At 56.9% G+C, this 17435-nt stretch overlaps 1 protein-coding gene across 2 annotated transcripts in view; it reads right to left on the bottom strand.

Annotated features, from left to right (window-relative positions):
• Positions 1-17435, bottom strand: part of MAD1L1 (mitotic arrest deficient 1 like 1) — a 310570-nt gene that overhangs the window by 250104 nt on the left and 43031 nt on the right. For both annotated transcript variants that reach the window (XM_082714045.1, XM_082714046.1), the window contains exon 10: positions 1335-1421. In XM_082714045.1, the coding sequence (XP_082570171.1) occupies positions 1335-1421 (87 nt within the window). The remainder of the gene's footprint in view (positions 1-1334; positions 1422-17435) is intronic.

The following is a 17435-nucleotide window of genomic DNA, read 5'->3' on the forward strand; positions in this document are numbered from 1 at the left end:
GGGGCATCTGCTGGCAGGGGTCCTTGTTCCAAAGGCCTCCTTGTTCCAAAGTGGAGACCCGAGAAAGAGGCCTCTCCTTTGGCCTGCGGATGGGTCACCTGAGCCCAGAGAAAGGAGGCCAACCACACAGCAGAAGCCAGGGGCAGCCTGACGGAGAAGCATCTGGTCTCTGCCCCCTTTCCTGGCAATGAGCTCCTAAGACCCCTAGGGTTGCTGAAGTGGTAGAGCATCTCATGACTCCTAACAAGCCCCTTGCATCCACTGTCCCGTCTGAGCTAACAAGGGGGCTGCAGAAGGGGCCAGATTGAGCAATCACCCCCGTGGGGGTTGGGGGGTGGGGCCCGAGCTCCTCCCCAGCAGCCTATAACATAAGCATGATGTAAGCAGGGAGACACCATCAGACACACACACACACACACACCCCGCCAAGCCCACGCAGGGCTCAGACAGCTGCCGAGCTGGGGACACACCGAGGTGCTGGGAACAGGGCTGTACCCAGAGATAATAGGGAAGCACTCACCCCCCACCACCACCCCTCACCCAGGCACCTCTTCCATCTGGCTGCTCAGACTGCAACCTTTGCAATAAATCAGTGATGGCACAGAAAGCATTTTCCTGAATTCTGAGTCATGCTAGCAAACCCTCAAACGGGTGGGGTGTGGAAGGAAACCCTGGGTTTGGAGTCAACCAGGGCAAAAGCTCAGGCGGCCCGAGGACCCAGGACTTAAGATCGATGCATGAAGTGGGGCAGCTTATGTGACCAAGCCCTTCCCCGTGGGGTCGTGTCAGGATGGAGTGTAATGACGGAGCGTGTGCTGGCCTCACGGGGTTAGGAGGGAAAACCTAATGCTGAGCCTGCACAATGTCACACAGCTGCTGGCCTCCAGGCCTCCCACCAAAAAGGGGGACTCCTTCCTCACTATGCAGCCCCAGGCAAAGGTCTTCCCTCTACCCACGACCGAAGGCATCTCTCTGTTCCTCTCTGGGGACCTTCCTGAGCCCACAGGTCTACCTGCATGCAAACACAAATGCACTGCCCGCCTGGGCTCAAGGCTCCCCACAATCAGGGGGTAACTTGGAGCTCACACCCCAACAAAGCCAGGGTTCCCCGATGCCGCACACATCCTTCCCAAGGCCCCCAGGCACGGGAAGGCAGGGGCAGCCGGGCATGTGGCAGAAACGTGAGGCCTCCTGCACCCCTCAGACAGACCCAGCTCCCACTCACTCAGCCCAAGGCCAAGGGAGCAATGAGGTGGAGCCGCTAAGCCACACCCAGGGGGACACCCACACTGGGGGCTCCACCACCCCACACACGCCCGGGCCGCCAGGCCTACCTGGTGGTGATGGTGTTGTTCCGGTCCTGCAAGGCCAGCTCCCGCTGCTGCAGCTCAACAACAAACCTGGACAGGTCTTCCGGGGTTCTGCAGGATTGAGAACACATGGTAGCATCAGCCACCTCCTGGAGAGGACCTCATTTTGCACAGGACAGCCGCCAAAACCATGCCAGAAGCCGAGGAGTCACAGACCCAGGAGGGGTGGCGTCCGTGTGTGGCTCCCAGGCCAGTGTGGCACGTCACTGTGCGCACACCATGACCTGGGTTCCAACCGCAGCCCATCCCTGGCCATGTAATAACAGGTAAATGATTCTTATTTGACACAACTCCACTTCAGTTGTAAGAACCGGTCAACAGCGAGCCACCAGCGTCACCCTGCAGAGAAGGGCAGGGGAGCTGGGGGTTACTCGGCACAGGTCGTGTGCCCGTCTCCCTGGAACCAGCGACGGGAAGATAGGCCACAGCAGATGCCCCCACAGACGATGCCTCGTCATGGTCACGCTGCTCCACGCTGCCCATCTCAGCTCCCATCCAGAGCAGCCCCACTGCCCTGTCGCCACCTCACAGAGGAGGAAACAGAGCCTCCAGGTGTCAGGAGTGGCTCGCGGCGCACTCCTCTCTGAGCAGCACTGGGCCGCCACCGAACCCTTCTGAACCGGATGCCAGCATGCAGCAGAACACCTGCGATAGACTATGATGACAACCAGCACGGTGGGCGTGGTCCCCACACAGCGCATGGCAAGCAAGCTAAGGGGCTCCCTGGCCCGTGAGTGGCAGCTGAGCTCTGGGCCTAAGAACCAAGCCGGGGGCCATGGGTGGGAGGCACCACAGCCTCCTCTGCCACTGAAGGAGCCACGGGGGCTGTGACAAACCACAGGAGTGGCTACTGGTCACTAAAGGATCCAAAGGCTCTCTCCCTGGCCTCCAAGGTCACCACAGGGCCCGGCTCCCACAAGCATCCACCATAGGACTAGGCCCCAGGGGTCTACCTCCCACAGCCTTGCCTCTGGATATGGACATGTCACCCCAGTGTTACCAAACTCTGCGGCAGTTCACCCTGTGCTCGCAGTGCTCTTTCCTCAAGAGGTCTCAGGACAATCAGCACTCCCTGGAACAGGGACCCTCCCATCACACCCCCAGGCTGCTCCCCATCCTGCCTGCCCCACTCGGCATTCGCCTCAGGGTCTCTCAGTGTCTGCCGTCCCTAAAACAGGAGCTCACGGACCTGTGACCCGTCCGCAGTCCATGACACCCGTATGGCCCGACTGGTCACACACCTGGACATCTGCAGTCCGCACCCTTTCTGCAGGTGCTCCCTGGCTCTCTCCCTCGCAGATGCCCTCACGGACTCCCCTCCTGGCCACCTGAGAAACAGCCCCTCACTGGGCCTGAAGGAACCATGGGGCAAAGGAGCAATTTCTCCCCGCGCTCCTCCCCAGACCACGTGATCATCTGGAAGGACCTTGGGCAAGACTGAAATCCAGCACAGTGAGGGCTTGAGCCAGCCTTGAACGCCAGCTCCCATTCTTCTTGGAGCTTCCTCAAGTTTCCCAACCTCGGGGAGTTAAAAATACAGACATAAAAATACATCTTTTCAAGCCAAGAGGTATTTTTTTCTGAAACATTCTAGAGATAGTCAAGCTGTTGTTTCCCTGTGTCACCCAGTCCAGGGGTACATGAACAGTTACCAAGTCCGTGGGATGAGTCTAATGAGAACGCGCCAACAAGCCAGCATGTGCCTCCACGTGGGCACTACCCCTGGCCCTGCCCTCGCTTCGTGGGGATGCAAATGGGCACCGCGTCTTCTGCCTGAGACAGCAGCTCAGGCCGGAGTGCTGGGAAGGGCCCATGGACAGGACCCAGTAGCAGATGACCACGGAGTCTCTAGGGGTTCTCGGTGACCAAGGACGGGTCACCTGCAGCTCCCTCCAGGTAGACGCCTTCCAGAAACCCAGAGGCCAAACGGCAGAGTCAGGAGCATGTGAAACAAGCTTGGTGTCCTGAGGTCCAGATCTGGCCCCAAAGCCGGGAGTTAGACACAGTGGACAACCAGACTCAACCTTCACCCAGGCTCTCTTATCTCCTCTGAACATATTTTGAAATGACACAATTTCATAAAGAGGGAAAATTGAAACGGTTCCAATCGGGAGAAAAGTGAACCGAACACGCACTGTGAAACACTCCACCCCACTGCAGGCAGGGCACCAGCGGCCCCTGGGGCTCCCACCCAGGCCAGTGCACATGAGGCCGCCCCCGCACAAGCACAAACACACACAAACCCCAGCGTCCTGGGTCTCTGCTCTCTCAACCAATGCTCACACAGAGGCCCTCAGATGCCCAAGTATTGAGGGACTGCTGGGCAGCCATCAAGGGGCCTAGCTCCACATTCAAGTGAATGAAGCGGCAAGCCAACGTCCCTCCGTCCCCCAGAGAGCACTCCGTCCCCCAGAGAGCACACCAGCCACGCACACCTGGTCCACTTGCCTGAGGAGCGGGACATCCACAGTCTAGGTGGCCTGAGTTTGCGCTGCCCCTCCCAGAGCATCCCCACACAAACCACGACACCCAGCCATGGAGATCTGGACGGCACACCTGTGGCAGACCCCCCAGCAGGCTGGTCCTTGGCCCGGGTCCCAGCGCCCGAATTCTAGGTGCCACCATTCAAATGAGCCACCCCCTCCTCGCGGCGCAAGGATGTGGGCTGCAGGGACTGCTTCCCTCACACGCCCAATTCCAGAAGACAAGACTGCATGGCATGATGCCCACGCATCAGCCGGCCTGCAGCTGCTGGAGGGCTCACGGCCACCATGCAGCCCTTTCCTCGGTCGCCTGCGGGGCCGACACCTGCGGCTCTGCCTCTGGCTGCATCCAGACTCTGGTCTGCAACCAGACTGTCCTGACCAGTCACCCCTGCAAGCACCGGGCCCCGCTTTCCTCTAACAACCCAAAGCACAGAAAACCAGCAGGCAATACTCAGGGGTCTCCCAACGCCGGCACATTCTCCCCGCAGAGATGGAGAACAGGGGGACCTTCTTTCAAGGAAAGAGTCAGCCAGGGTTCAGTCACCGTCCAGACAACTGCAAGCTGACTCGCGGCTCAACAGGGCTCCTCTGAGCAGAGCCCCAAACCCGAGGAACCAGACATAGCATAGCACAGTCACCCAACAAGCCTTGCACACTCTCTAGCCACGTGGGTGCAAGAGGACACGGGAGCCTTTGCAATGGTTTTTGTAAGGTATACAAGCCAACCCACATAACACTGCGGGGGAAACAAGACACAAGTGACAGTGACGGGTGACATCTCACTGCATAAATGAGGAATACCAGGTCCAACTCGAAATAAGGAATCAATATGTTAAAGTGTGTGGGATTTGGGGCACCTGGGGGGGCTCAGTCAGTGAAGCATCTGCCCTCAGCTCAGGTCATGATCCCAGGGTCCTGGGATAGAGGCCCTCATCAGGCTCCCTGCTCAGCTGGGATCCTACTTCTCCCTCTGCCTCTCTCTCTCTCTCTGTCTCTCATGAATGAATAAATAAAATCTTTAAAAAAAAAAAAGAAAGAAAGAAAGAAAAGAAAACACTCTCTCAGGTTCTCTGTCAATTTGACATACAAATATTTGATTCCAGGATTTGGTCTAAATCTAAAAGAATCCCAGAAGACTAGGCCATGACCTCCACGACCCATGCTTCGTGACAGAGGCGCAGAGGACAAAGCAGACAGCTGCATCCCATGTCAGGTGGCTGGCGGCCAGGCCCCTGCACCGTCGTCCACACTCAGGCTACTTTCACATCATGAGCTACTCACGTGAGAACAGGAAGGGGAGGTGACGGGAGCAGCATTTTGAAATGCCAACATGTGTGGGTCTTCTCATTACAAAAATACACACACTGAGAAGAGCAAAAGCCAAAAGCCAGATGGACTAGACCAGCAATGCGCCTGTGTGGACAGCAGGGAGAACACACGTGGGAAGAGCCAGGCCCCCATCACAGAGGCAGGGCACCCTCCAGTTTCTATAATTTCTGATGAGAACATCACAAATTATAGAATTTTTTCCTAAAGTTTTTTCCTAAAGTTTCCTGAAGTTTTTCCTAAACTGTACTTTCAACCGATGGAACCTGGGGACCACAGTGACTGGGGCTAAGCCGAGAAGACTGCACATCTGGCGAGGGGGCTCACAGAGCAGCTCATGGGCCGAGCCCATGGGCCTTCCGTCCTTCCATAGGATGCCAGGACCTACACTCTCATGCTGGCGTCCCGGCAGCTCACTAAGGCTGGGCTAGGCATGGGAAGCCACTCAGGCCTCCCCAGGTTCATAACACAGGTCAGGGTCCCCAGGCACACTCTGCACAGCGCATGCGGGCCCGAGGGAGACCGGCCGTTCTGGAGGCCCAGGCCACCCTCCCCAGTGGCCAGACCAATGGCGGCAAAGGAGGCAGACCGGCATGTGTGCACAATGTCACATGTCATGTCTGTATATGTTTCTCCGCCCGTGCTCTCCAACTTACACAGGTCTGGACACAGAGCACAGAGGACAAAAGATGAAGAGCCCAGAAGGCAGGGCCGAGATGCCTGGTATGTCTCAGGGAAAGGGGGACGTGCAGGCGGCACTGTTGGGGGGGCCCATAGGATGGGAACATGGACAACTGTTTCAGCCCTTCCTCCAGAAGCACTCCCTCCTCCTCCCAAAGGACCAGGTGTGTCCAGCAGGTGCTCAGGGAAAGAGCTCAGAGGCAGCATTCCTAAAACTGCACCAACAACTTCACAAGTCCAGGCTCAAAGAAAACATGCCAATGACACAGGCATGTATTTACAGAGCACGCTCAGAAAAGATTCACCCCAAATGGATGCCGGGGGCACCTCCAGGTCAGGGCGGAGACCAGCAGTGGCAGTCAAAGGGATCTTTAACCTACGATAAACTACAATAACCTACGTGTCGGAATACAAATAAAACTTGAAACACCCCCCCATGCAGTGTCTTAACTACGTGCAAAGAGTCGTTGGAAACGTGCAGCTGGAGAGCAGAAGCCAGAGGCTGACAGCACCTGGGGCTACCTAGGCGAGCTCAACGCAGCATGACCCGGGGCGGGGGACAACGGGGGAAGGGCATCCTGAAGAGGCGATGGCTGGGGACAAGGCAGGAGAAGCCCTGGGAGCCAGGGATGGAGAGCCATGCCCACAGCGCCAGCCGCCCGCCGTGAGTGGCTAGCTAGGGAGCGGAGAGCTAGGCCAGCAGGAGGGATTACTGAACTGCAGCCTTCACCGGCATCAGGTCACAGAACAGGGGCCAAAGCACCTCCAACGGGCAGGGCGCCGAGTCTCCAGAGACCTCCTGGCCTGTCGCAGAGCCACAGCTGTGCAGAGATGTTTTAGCAAGTGCTCTGGGGCCTGGCTCGGCGCTCCCGGCCAGCCGCACTCGGCCCAGACACAGCACGGGAGCACTCAGACAGGAGCGTCAATCTGTCCCCAGACCTGCACTTCACACACGATGAGGCGGAAGGCCTTCAGAGGGCCTCCGGATCCTGGACTCGGAAATGACAGGAGAGTGACAGTCCCCACGGCAGCCCACGCTGTGACAGCTGCTGCTGACAACGCTGGCTTTAGCTGTGAAGCCTTTTAACTCTGACTGGTGGGCTTTCAAGAGGAAAGACGTCTTTTTGTTCACTCTGCAGCTGAATTCTGACGCCAACTCAGCTGTGCACAGCACAGCGGGGGCCTGGGGGAGTCACCCCGCGGGGGGCTCTCAAGGAAAGGCCGTCCGCCCAGCAGCTCTTCTTCCTGAGGCTCATGCCAGCAGGTGCCAGGTCTCCCATCCGAGCCCTAAATCCCCATTTTGGGAGATCCAGAGGACTCCAATTTCTAAGACAACGCTCAAGCTCACTTCCCAGGAAACCACTCTGCCCAGGAAAAAGCCCACCGGGCCCCGGCTCCCGGGAGTGGCTTCAGCCAGGCATAGGGCCCTATAATAGGGGGACAAACCCCACCGCAGAAAGTAGGCAGAACCAGGATTAGAAAACGCTGCACCACAAAACTTGGCTTAAACCCAAAAGGAGGACAGACATTCATGACTGCAAAGCCACAGGGGCAATGGGATGTCCCATTAAATCAGATATTTCTTGATGACAGGGCACAGCTGTGGGAGGACATGGGGCTGGGATGGGAGAGAGTGGGGGGGACTATGTCACCAAGCGCTGACTTAAGATAAAACCTGCTGTCTCAGGATGGGAAAAGCAGCGACTGTTTTCCCAAAGAAAAGGATGAATTCCCTGTGACCTGGACGTGGACCAGGTTCTGATGGGGTCACCCTCAGTGGCTGTCCCTGCTGCCCCCAGGCCTATGGCTACAGAGCTGGAGATCAGACACTCCAGAGGAAGTGACCACTGATGGTCCTGAAACCTCAGGCACCCACAAAGGTCATCTGTTCCTCCCCCTACTCCGTGACACGTTGGCCAAGTGGTAGACAGCAGACATCCAGCGTAGACAGCAGTCATCCACACATCTTCTAAAACTGCCTGTCTTCCCAGATAAAGAGAACAAGTGGCTCTTTCCCCCACAGAGAGGTGCAGGCCAGTTAAGAGACAGGGTCTCAGCATACACCCACAGGCCCCTATCCCACTGCAGCCATCCCCCACAATCAATTCATGATGCTCTCACTCAGAAACAAAGGCCTCTCTCCCCACCATCACACTGCCTGCCTGACAAGCTACTGCCCGTGGACAACCCTCCCTTAGGCCCCCGCTGCCCACGGGGAACACTCCGGAAGGGTCTGCACAGCCTACCCCTGCTTGACAGAGCCTCAGCCCTCCTCTCCACTGGAGCACCTCTGCACAGTAGCCTCGCTCCCCATGCCCGAGTCAGCCCCACCTGTGCTCTCCCTCCCCGCCAGGCAGGGACTGGCTGCGAACCACCACACCCACCCCCCTCGGCTCTGCCCATCCTCCCAGGACAGCTCCACTCCTTCTCCAGTCCCTTCACTGGCATCTTCCTGCCGGGTGCCTCTCACCCCCGCCCCTAACCCACCTCGTGCTCCCCACCCCCTCACCCTGGGCCGGACCCCCAACAAGAGACTCGGGGTCCTGAGTTCCAGGATTGCCCACCTGCGTCCTGGACAGCTCCTGGCTAGAGAGCCCTTCCAGCTCCTCCCACCCCACTCCTCTCCACCCATCCTGGCTCTCCTGTGACCATCTGGGGGCCTGGGGGGCCATCTCCTGCATCTCATCCTTGCCTCCAAGCATCAGCTTGTAAGCCAGCAACCACAGCGAGCACTTAAAATCTAAGTGAGGCCTCACAGCTCGCATCCAACTGAGCAGCGCATGCCCTCCACAATGCCAGGGCAGCGCCAAAGTTGCCCATGGAGCCCATGGAGCCAGCACGGCCCGGCCTCCCATGGGCCCACCCCAGGGCCTCTGTGCACCCCTCTTCTGGAAGCCTTCTCCCCCAGGTGCCTGCAGAGCACATCCCTTGGCTCTCTCAGGTCCCTGCTCAAACATCCCCAAGGTTTCCTTTGGGCCCGCCCCCACCAACCTGCTGGAGCCCATAGCCACGGCCCCGAACTTCTGTCCCCCTGCCTCATGCCCGCCCCTTCACAGAGCCCCCACTTGTTTACTTGTTCTGCTTCAACTAGAATTCAGGCTCCAGACAAACACTGCTGTTTTGTTTCGTTTCTTACACTGTCTGTGAACCTCCAACAGCACTGGGCCCAGGGCAGTAGGCTGGCCATAAATATTAGTTGAATAAGTAAAAACACACATTATCTTTGCAGAACAGTAACTAACAAAACTGAATCCAACCAGAGCTGGAATTCAGACCAGCAGAGCAGAAGTTTAGAATTGCTGGTTGAATAAATCACAGTGCACCCCTACAATGAAATCTGTTTAAAAGAGAAAAGAAGAATCTTTTTATATGTGAGAAGGTCTCAAAAGTGTTCTGCTAGAGAAAAAAAAAAAAAAATGGAGCAGAACTAGAGCGCTAGGCCACGTTTTGTATGAAAGAGACAGGGTATAAGCAAGCGTGGCTGAGCTGGTTTATAGATGCATAAGAAATGTCTAGAAGGACAAATGAGACAAAAACAGCAGCTTCTGTAGGACAGGATGAAAACTGGAAAGCATTACACTATTTAAAAAACAACTGTGAAGCTTAGCGCTGTAAATTTACATTGCAGAGTTAGATCTATCCCATAATAAGTTAATGCATGAAAGTCTAGTCATGGCCATTTATAATGGAACAATTGCAGGCTATCCACCAACAGTGTTCGGCTACATGTACCAGAAAGCCAGACACGTACCAGCAGGAGGCTTCCTACGTAAAGTCACCAGGACTGGCCAGTGACCCCACACACAGGCGTCACAAACCTGGTAAATGGTACAAATGCACAAGCCCCCACCCACCAAGATGCAGACTTCTCCAAATGTGGGTTTTCAAACTTGAGTTCCACCTAACATTTTTACAGACACCATGAACCACCATCCACTATTTCGGCTGTTTCCTGAACATGGACACCTGCAACCTTCCTGAATCTTCCAAACCCCCACCCCCACCCCCCGGTCTATCTCCCAGCCAGGCGCTGTGTTCAGCAGCCATGAGCTAACAATCCTGTGAGGCTTTCCGAAGCATTCAACAGTGTTTTCATGGAAACACGGCTTCCCTCACACATTTATAGGTTACGAGCCCCCATGACACTGAACGAAGGAATCAGGGTCATGCGTGCACCAGCAGAGACAGGAGCTTCTCAAGCCCAGAGAGTACCCTGCCTGGGCCAGGTTCGCAGAGGCCAGCCAGCTCCAGAAGGACGGGGTTCCCACTAGGCTTTGGAGGAGCCACTGTTCTTCGTGACTGGGGGTAGAGAGACAGAGGAACATGCATGTTCCTTAAAGACATGCTTTTCCACGTATAAAACATTTCAAATGTTTACAAAATGCAAACAAGCCAGCATACTGAGCACTCGCTATGTTTCAGAGACAGACGGGAGCCAAAGGACAGAATCGAAGTCCATACAGCCACTCTGTGGGTGGTGGCAGGAAGGGAAGGAACAAGGAGTGGGGGTAACATCGAGGAGGTCAGGACGCACCATGACAGGCCGTGGCTCGCTGGTGGCACGCGTGCCCTCAGGTCCCTCCACAGGAACGAACGAACCATGGCTGGAATTCCAGCAGCTGCAGTCCGACCTCCCCTCCGAGGCCTGCAGCAGGACACTCAGTTAGTGAGGTCAGGACTGTCGGGGTGGAGAGACCCCTCCTTACGTGACTTTGGCACAACTACAGACTCCCCCACATGGAGACCATCTACGAGGACAGCTGCAAGGACAGCAAACTCCCGGCCACGGTCAGCAGCAGCCACCTGACCGCGCCCGGCGAGGCCCCAGATGCTGCCGTCCATCGGCCAGCAACCCGGCTTAACCGCTTCAGGGAAACGACTTACACAAGTCCCCAGACATGTAAATAAAATGAAGAAATTTCAGACTTACAGTTGCTGCCTTCAAATTCCTTCCCCCAGCTCAGGCAGGATTAAAAGGACTTCAAAGCAGCCTGGGTCCCAATTAAGCCGGTGTGACCACCCCAGGGATGCTAGAATATTCCTCTGACTAACAAGAGGCGCTCTTTGAACTGTCTGAGCTAAAAAAAGCTCTCAGAACCTTTCAAACAAACCCCACAATTTTCTCTCCCTGCTCCCTCAATCTCTGGAAAAGTTGATCTCTTGAACACTTTAAACATTCAAAAAGGCAGCTACATAGTGGCCCCAAAGCCCACTTTCGCCAGGAACTCGAACAGGGCAGCAAGCAGGGGGCTCAGGCATAGCTGGACACAGAAGGACACATCCCTCCGCAAACGTGAGCCCTGCAGGCAGTTTCGCAGGCTGAGAGGACAGCCGTCATCGTGCACACCCGAGCAGTGGCTTCGGGGAACACTTCTCCCGACACCAGGAAGGCCGGGGGTGGTGGGGACTGGGCTGGTGTCAGGGGAGGAATCACAGCTCACGAGGCCAGATATGCTGCCACAGGCCGGGTACCCCAGCCCCACAGGGAAGAAGGTGAACGATGCGGCAGGAAGGTAGAGGCGTGTGAGAGGAAGGGGACATCACGCCCACCTCCCCGCCAGTTCACCCACGCCATGACTCAGACATGCTAGACCGCCACCTCCAACTGTCCACTCCTGGTCGCAACCCCTCCTGTTCAAGAATTACAAAACTCCGAACAATAAATTCAGTACCCCACCCCCACCCCGGCCCACACAGCCTGCCCGTGGGGATTTCTTTCAGCAGAGAGACAGCGGCTAGCAGAGCAAAGAAGGGAGAGTTAAAGACCAGGTCTGCCGCCTGCGACAATCAAAGGCAATGCAGGAAGAGAGGACACTCCCAAAACGAGAGCCCACACAGCGAAGATGCTCTGAACCTGCCAAGCCACACAGGAGGAAAGGGCTCAGAACCGTGAAGAAGCAGCAGACCTGCTAGAGGCCCAGGTCCAGGCCCAGGCCCAGGCAGTGGTCCCAGTAGGGACCCCCAGATGGCTGCAGAGCCCCGGGCAGGTTACTCTACCTTTCTGAACATGGGTCTATCTATCCGCAGGTGAGGAAGGGACCAGGAGAACAGGACCTACTCTCCTAATCTAGGATTCTGTTTGCAAAACAAAAGTGGCCCGAGGATCTGCTCCCTGTGATGACAGCAACAAGGTGGAGAACAAGCCCAGTGAGGCCAGGTCCCCAGAGCAAGGGTGCACTGAGTGCTGGGTGCCTGAGGCACAAACACAGGAGGGGAGTTCTGGGAGAGTCCGGACAGACCCCGGGTCCTGAGGGCCCAGAGCCCAGGCAAGCGGCCCCATAGCTGTGCTCAACACTCTGAGTTTTATTCTCAGTGTGATCACAAGCCACTGGAGGACTGAGCAGGAGGAGCACAAAGGTCTCTATGTCCATTCATTTTAGAGAGAGGGGGGTACACAAGTTTATCCTGCTGTTTACAAGACAAAGAAACAGCCCAAATCCTCACCTGCAGGGAAATGGCAGCAGCCCCACCCAAGACAGCTGGGCAGCCACGGATCAGGTGCCATGAAGGGTGTGTTGCCACCCAGCACGAGGACACGGGACATGAAAGGAAGGCTGTCACCCACACGCAGGGCTACCAGGTCTATACAACGACACTGAAAATCTAGGAAGATGGACAGGACTCCCTTGAGGAACCAGTTTCTATCTATATGCATTCCACCACTTGGTAAAGGATGTTACTCATGAAACATGATTAAGAACAAAGTTCTACAGCCATCTTATTCTACTTTGTTGTCAAGAAAAACAAATATATGGACATGAATTGTTATTTACCTGGAAAAAATGTCTTCTCCCGACCCACAGAGCCAAGAACACACAGAGGTCCCCACCGCAGGTACCCACCTATGCTCAGCAGGGGCTGGGCACCACGCCCCGTGACAGGACAGACCATCACAGCACAAGAACACGGAGCAATGAGCAGCTGGTCTGGGAGCCACAGTGGGGAGCAGGTGAGTTTGGGGTGCAGAGGGGCTCGCAGAAAGCTCCGTGAGAAAACGGGTTCCAGATGAAGCCTAAATGACAAGCAAAGTGTCCTCCCAGAGAAGAGGGAGGGCGTGGGGCTCTAGCACTCAGGCCACACGGACTCTGGGCTGAGGCCAGGGAACTCTGGCCATGACTCCCTGACTTCATGGATTCCAGGTGCTGCCGGAAGCAGCTCAGTCCAGCCACAGGGAGAGGCCATGATGGGAAACTGGGGCCAGCCTCCTGCATGTCATGAAATGTCCCTGGGTGAACAAAGCCAGCCTGGATGTCCCGTCCCCACGCGCAGCATTTGAGGGACTGCAGCCGCCAGGTGCCCTGACCACCTACAGAATCCTGCAGAGGCGGTGGCTGGCACCCAGGACAGCTCAGAAAGGGCTGCAAAGGCAGAGCCCAGGGCCACGGGGTACCTGTCAGCCGAGCTCGGTAGTAAGAGCACCAGACAGAGTTAGTGCTCAGAGCTTCACTGAGAGAGAGCCCTTGGGAGACTGCAGCAAAGAAGGCTCTAGAAAAGGCCACAGTGGAGACAGGAGCCACAAGTGGGCAGCTGCTGAGGTTTTAACCGCCCAAGAGCAGGGCTGGAGCGACCAGGGAAGTATTCTGGAGATGGACAGGAAGTAGGGAGGTGACGGTGGATGACAAGAACCAGGGCTCCAGGGTGGAGCAGAGAGGGTGTCATTCCCAGAGACAGGGAATGGGGCCAGGTGCTTGGGGCCGAGAGGCAGAAACACGGGTGGCAGGCTGGCCGCCCAAGGGCAGTCCCCTCACGACAATCCCAAGGCCTCAGCTGGAACAGGTAACTTGCCAACACAGGCAGGATTGAACGCTGCATCTGAACGGCCCAGATTTCCGGGCTGCTGCAGTTGAAGGCTGCGGCCAAGGGCTGGCCCAGAAAAGGGAAGGGGAAATCGTTCTGACAATCCCGATGTTAAGCTGAGGGGCAGCCGTGGCACACACAGCACCCAGCTGACCCACCCTCCTAGGTCACCACCCCACCGTACAGGCCCCCACACAGTGACGGGGGAAAACGGTCGCCTGAGGACGCAGCCCCAGGACTGGCACCAGGCTGGCAGGATGGTCCGTGTCTGACAGAGCCTTGGGAACCACACATGGGCACACACACACTTGCTAACATGCAGCTTTGGGCCCGGAGCACCTGGTGACGGTGTGATCCGTTTCAGGGGAGCACAGCAAGTGGCCCTCCTGGGTCACTCCTCTGGGCCTCTAGTTAGAGTCCCTCCCACCTCCCCCAGTGGTCCCACCAAGAGCAGGCCCACAGAAGAGGCCATGAGCAGGACTCCCCAGGACACCAGTAGAGACCACGTGTGTGACCAACGGGGCATGTGACGTGGAACCTCCAGTAGGCAGGTTCCTCTGGCAGCACCCTGTACAAACCAGTCTTCTTCAAACCAAAAAAGAATTCTTTCGGCAGGGAATGGTCTCCTGGGAATGTGAGTGGCACTGCAACAGAAGGTAAGGCCAAAGCGATTCTCTTACAAGGACACGAACACTACTCCCCCCTGGCCTTCCTCCTCCCCTGAGCAGACACTTGCTGGGTCAGGGTCCCAGGACACTCCAGGGTCGCAAACCCCAGGACCACAGCGCTCACACAGATCACACGGAAGCAAAGCGACACCAATCATGTGGGAGCCTGACATGGCGGTGTTCGTGTGGGCTGCTCGCGCGGGCTGCTACGGCAGGAAGGACAGCGATGTCACTGACTGACGGCCCCTTCCCAGGTGCAGCAGAGGCTGCACGCGTCAGGCGCTGAGGGCAGGTCCCACCCGCTGACTGCAGAGGCTTCTCTCCACACGTCCGCCTCGGCCAAGCTATCCCCTGACGTGGAGGTGCCAGCTCTCACCACCTTCTTCCAAGGACGGTCCCAGATGCCAGTCAGCCCACCCGCCACAAAGGGTGATGACGATGGCTGGGAGCCCGCAGGAAGACACACCGTGGGCCCTGGCCTAGGTCTTTCAAATGTCTGCAGGCCCCGGAGTGAGGACATGGCTGTGTCCCACACCCTGAGCAAGAAACCCACACAGACCCGGTGATCTCAGGGGCAGATCTGGGGCAGAACGGCAACTCCTCTTGTCCCAACACCGCGGTCCCGTGCCCGGCTGCACACCCCACTCACCGGTCCACCGGCTCATTCTCGGGGAACCTCCTCTCCTGTCTACAAAACTTACCTGCATATGTACGTTTACAGAAGTCACACAAAGCGTAGAAGAGTTATGCAAATTGGCAGACCTCTGCCCCTTCTACTCTGTCTCCTGCAGCAAACGCTCCAGATTATCTGAGCCAGTATATTCTCCAGGCAACAGGCTCATATTGCTACCTTGCCGGATTTCTCCCGTTTGGGGAATCACCTACGACTTCCCGTGATGGACTAGGAACGATCCAGCCGGCACACGCGTGTGGACCACACTACACTCCCTCCCGCCCTGGACGCCAGCAATGACTCCCGGGTCCCACCTCTTACGACAGTCAGTAGTGATGCCCAGAAGACGCACCAACACCATTCACACCATGGCCACGCGGGACACATGCCCTTCCCACTTCCCATGATGCTTTGACTTTTCCCTCACACGCTTGGTTTTCAGGGCACTTAGGCCGGACCCCACCCTGAGCTCTCTGAATCCACACACCAGACCCAGGCGTGCAGGCGCAGGTGGCGGCCCATCAGCTCCCACAGGAAGAAACTTTCCCAGACCCCCCTCCCTGTTCAGCCTTCTTCACACCTGAGGCTCCCTCCGGCTGTGTGTCCCTGGGCCGCACACCCAAATCCTCACTTTCTCCTTGTTTTCTAATAGAATGCACCCTCCAGCAGCTTTCTGGAAAGGAATGTGACGAGATACGGTTTCCGAGACTCTGCAAATCCCAAAATACCTTCAGTCTGCCCCCACACTGGACTGTCAGTTTGACTGGGAATAGAATTCCAGGAGGAAAACTATCTTCTTGCCAAGTCCAGAACACACGCACTCTGCCAGATTCCGATGCCGCTGTCAGGAGCCCAAAGCCATTCTGATCCCTGATCTGTAGGTAACATGCTTCCATTCTGCGAAAGGCTAGCCAGATGGCCTCTAGATGCGAACGCTCCCACCAGGGCACACCAGCACCCACGGGCCAGCCACTGCTCGAACCACCCCTCACATCTGGACACGGTCCACAAGCACCGGCCCTTGACCTGGTCTTCCCGCCTGCTCTTGTCCCTTTGTTCTTCCTGGGACATTTCCTCAGCTTTTCCAACCCTAGGAGTGATTCTCACACCCACTCCCACAGGCCCGAATGCCCACAGCTGCTCCTGTCCCCTGTGTGCTTTTCCCACACAGCCTTTCCTTCTTCTGGGCTAAAGCGGCTACTCTCCTCGGAGGATATCTGTGAGAAGCCTTCTCTTTGCACAGCCTGCATTTCCTCCCGGTTGCTCCGACCCACTTGCTGTTCTGGTCTCCCATCTTCCAGGCTGGAGCCTCTGCCCAGACACCATGTACACTGGGGGAGGGGCTAGGACAGGCGGGCGCCGGGGCCCCCCTGCCTCACGAACCAGGCGGCACGCAGGCCAGCCACCTCGGGCCCAGTTCGGCATAAACACGGCGGAACCCGCTCTCTGGGAGGCACCCCATCACAGAAAGCAAGCCCCGGCGGGGCATCCACCACACCAACCCCTGTGTGTGCTGGGCTGAGGGCAGGCGGCCGACCACACTGCCCTGAGGAGGAGGACAGGGCTCTCTCTGCCAGCCTCAAAAGACAACTTCCAAGGACCCTCCTCCTCCACGTACATCACTGCCACTCCAGACATGGGACAGAAAGCAGCCGTGCTTCCCGGAAACATGGGGCCGTCCATCGAGCGGGCTTGGCTTCCACCACTGCCCTGCTGGCCCTGTGTCCTTTCTCAGATGAGCTGCATTCATCACAGCTCCATGACACTCGTCCACCTCCCAACGCAGCACTGTCACTTCCTTCTACCTTGTCCCCATTCTCTGGAGCCCTGCCTTCCACACGGTCTTCACTACAGCTACACCGGGCCTCGGAAGGAGACAAGCAGATGCTGTCCATCTACCTCCCCTCGCGCCCTCACTGCCCTCCATACCCAAGCGGTGCAGCTGCCAGTCAGCCAGCCACAAGTCTTGGGCTGGTGTAATGGCCCCTCAAGGCGGAGAGGAAGCCCCCAGAGCTCCGGCCTGCTGCCCACGAGCAGCTAGGCCATCAGCAGCTTCAGCCCTGGCTATGCCCACAGTCCTCTGGAAGGCTGGTCAGAGGAGTCAACCCAAAGAAGGGAAAAGAGGGAAATTTAAAAAAAAAAAAAAGACACAATCAACAAAGTCAAAACTAACTATTTAAAAAGGCCAAGTTGATAGACATCTGGAGATTGTATTGAAAAAAAAGACAAGGCATGAATGAACAACACCAAGAAGGAATAACAAATGTCATCACTACAGACCCTACAGACGCCATGAAAAGTAACCCACAGTTCTACCCTCCAGCTCCGTCCACACAGTCGCACAGCCCAAGATTTCATCCTCTTTAGAGCTGAGGAACGTTCTGTATGCACCATCGGCAGGCACAATCGCTAGGGTACACAACACTGCCACAAA

The sequence above is a fragment of the Mustela nivalis genome (assembly GCF_964662115.1).
Source record: "Mustela nivalis genome assembly, chromosome: 19".
Lineage (NCBI taxonomy): Eukaryota > Metazoa > Chordata > Mammalia > Carnivora > Mustelidae > Mustela > Mustela nivalis.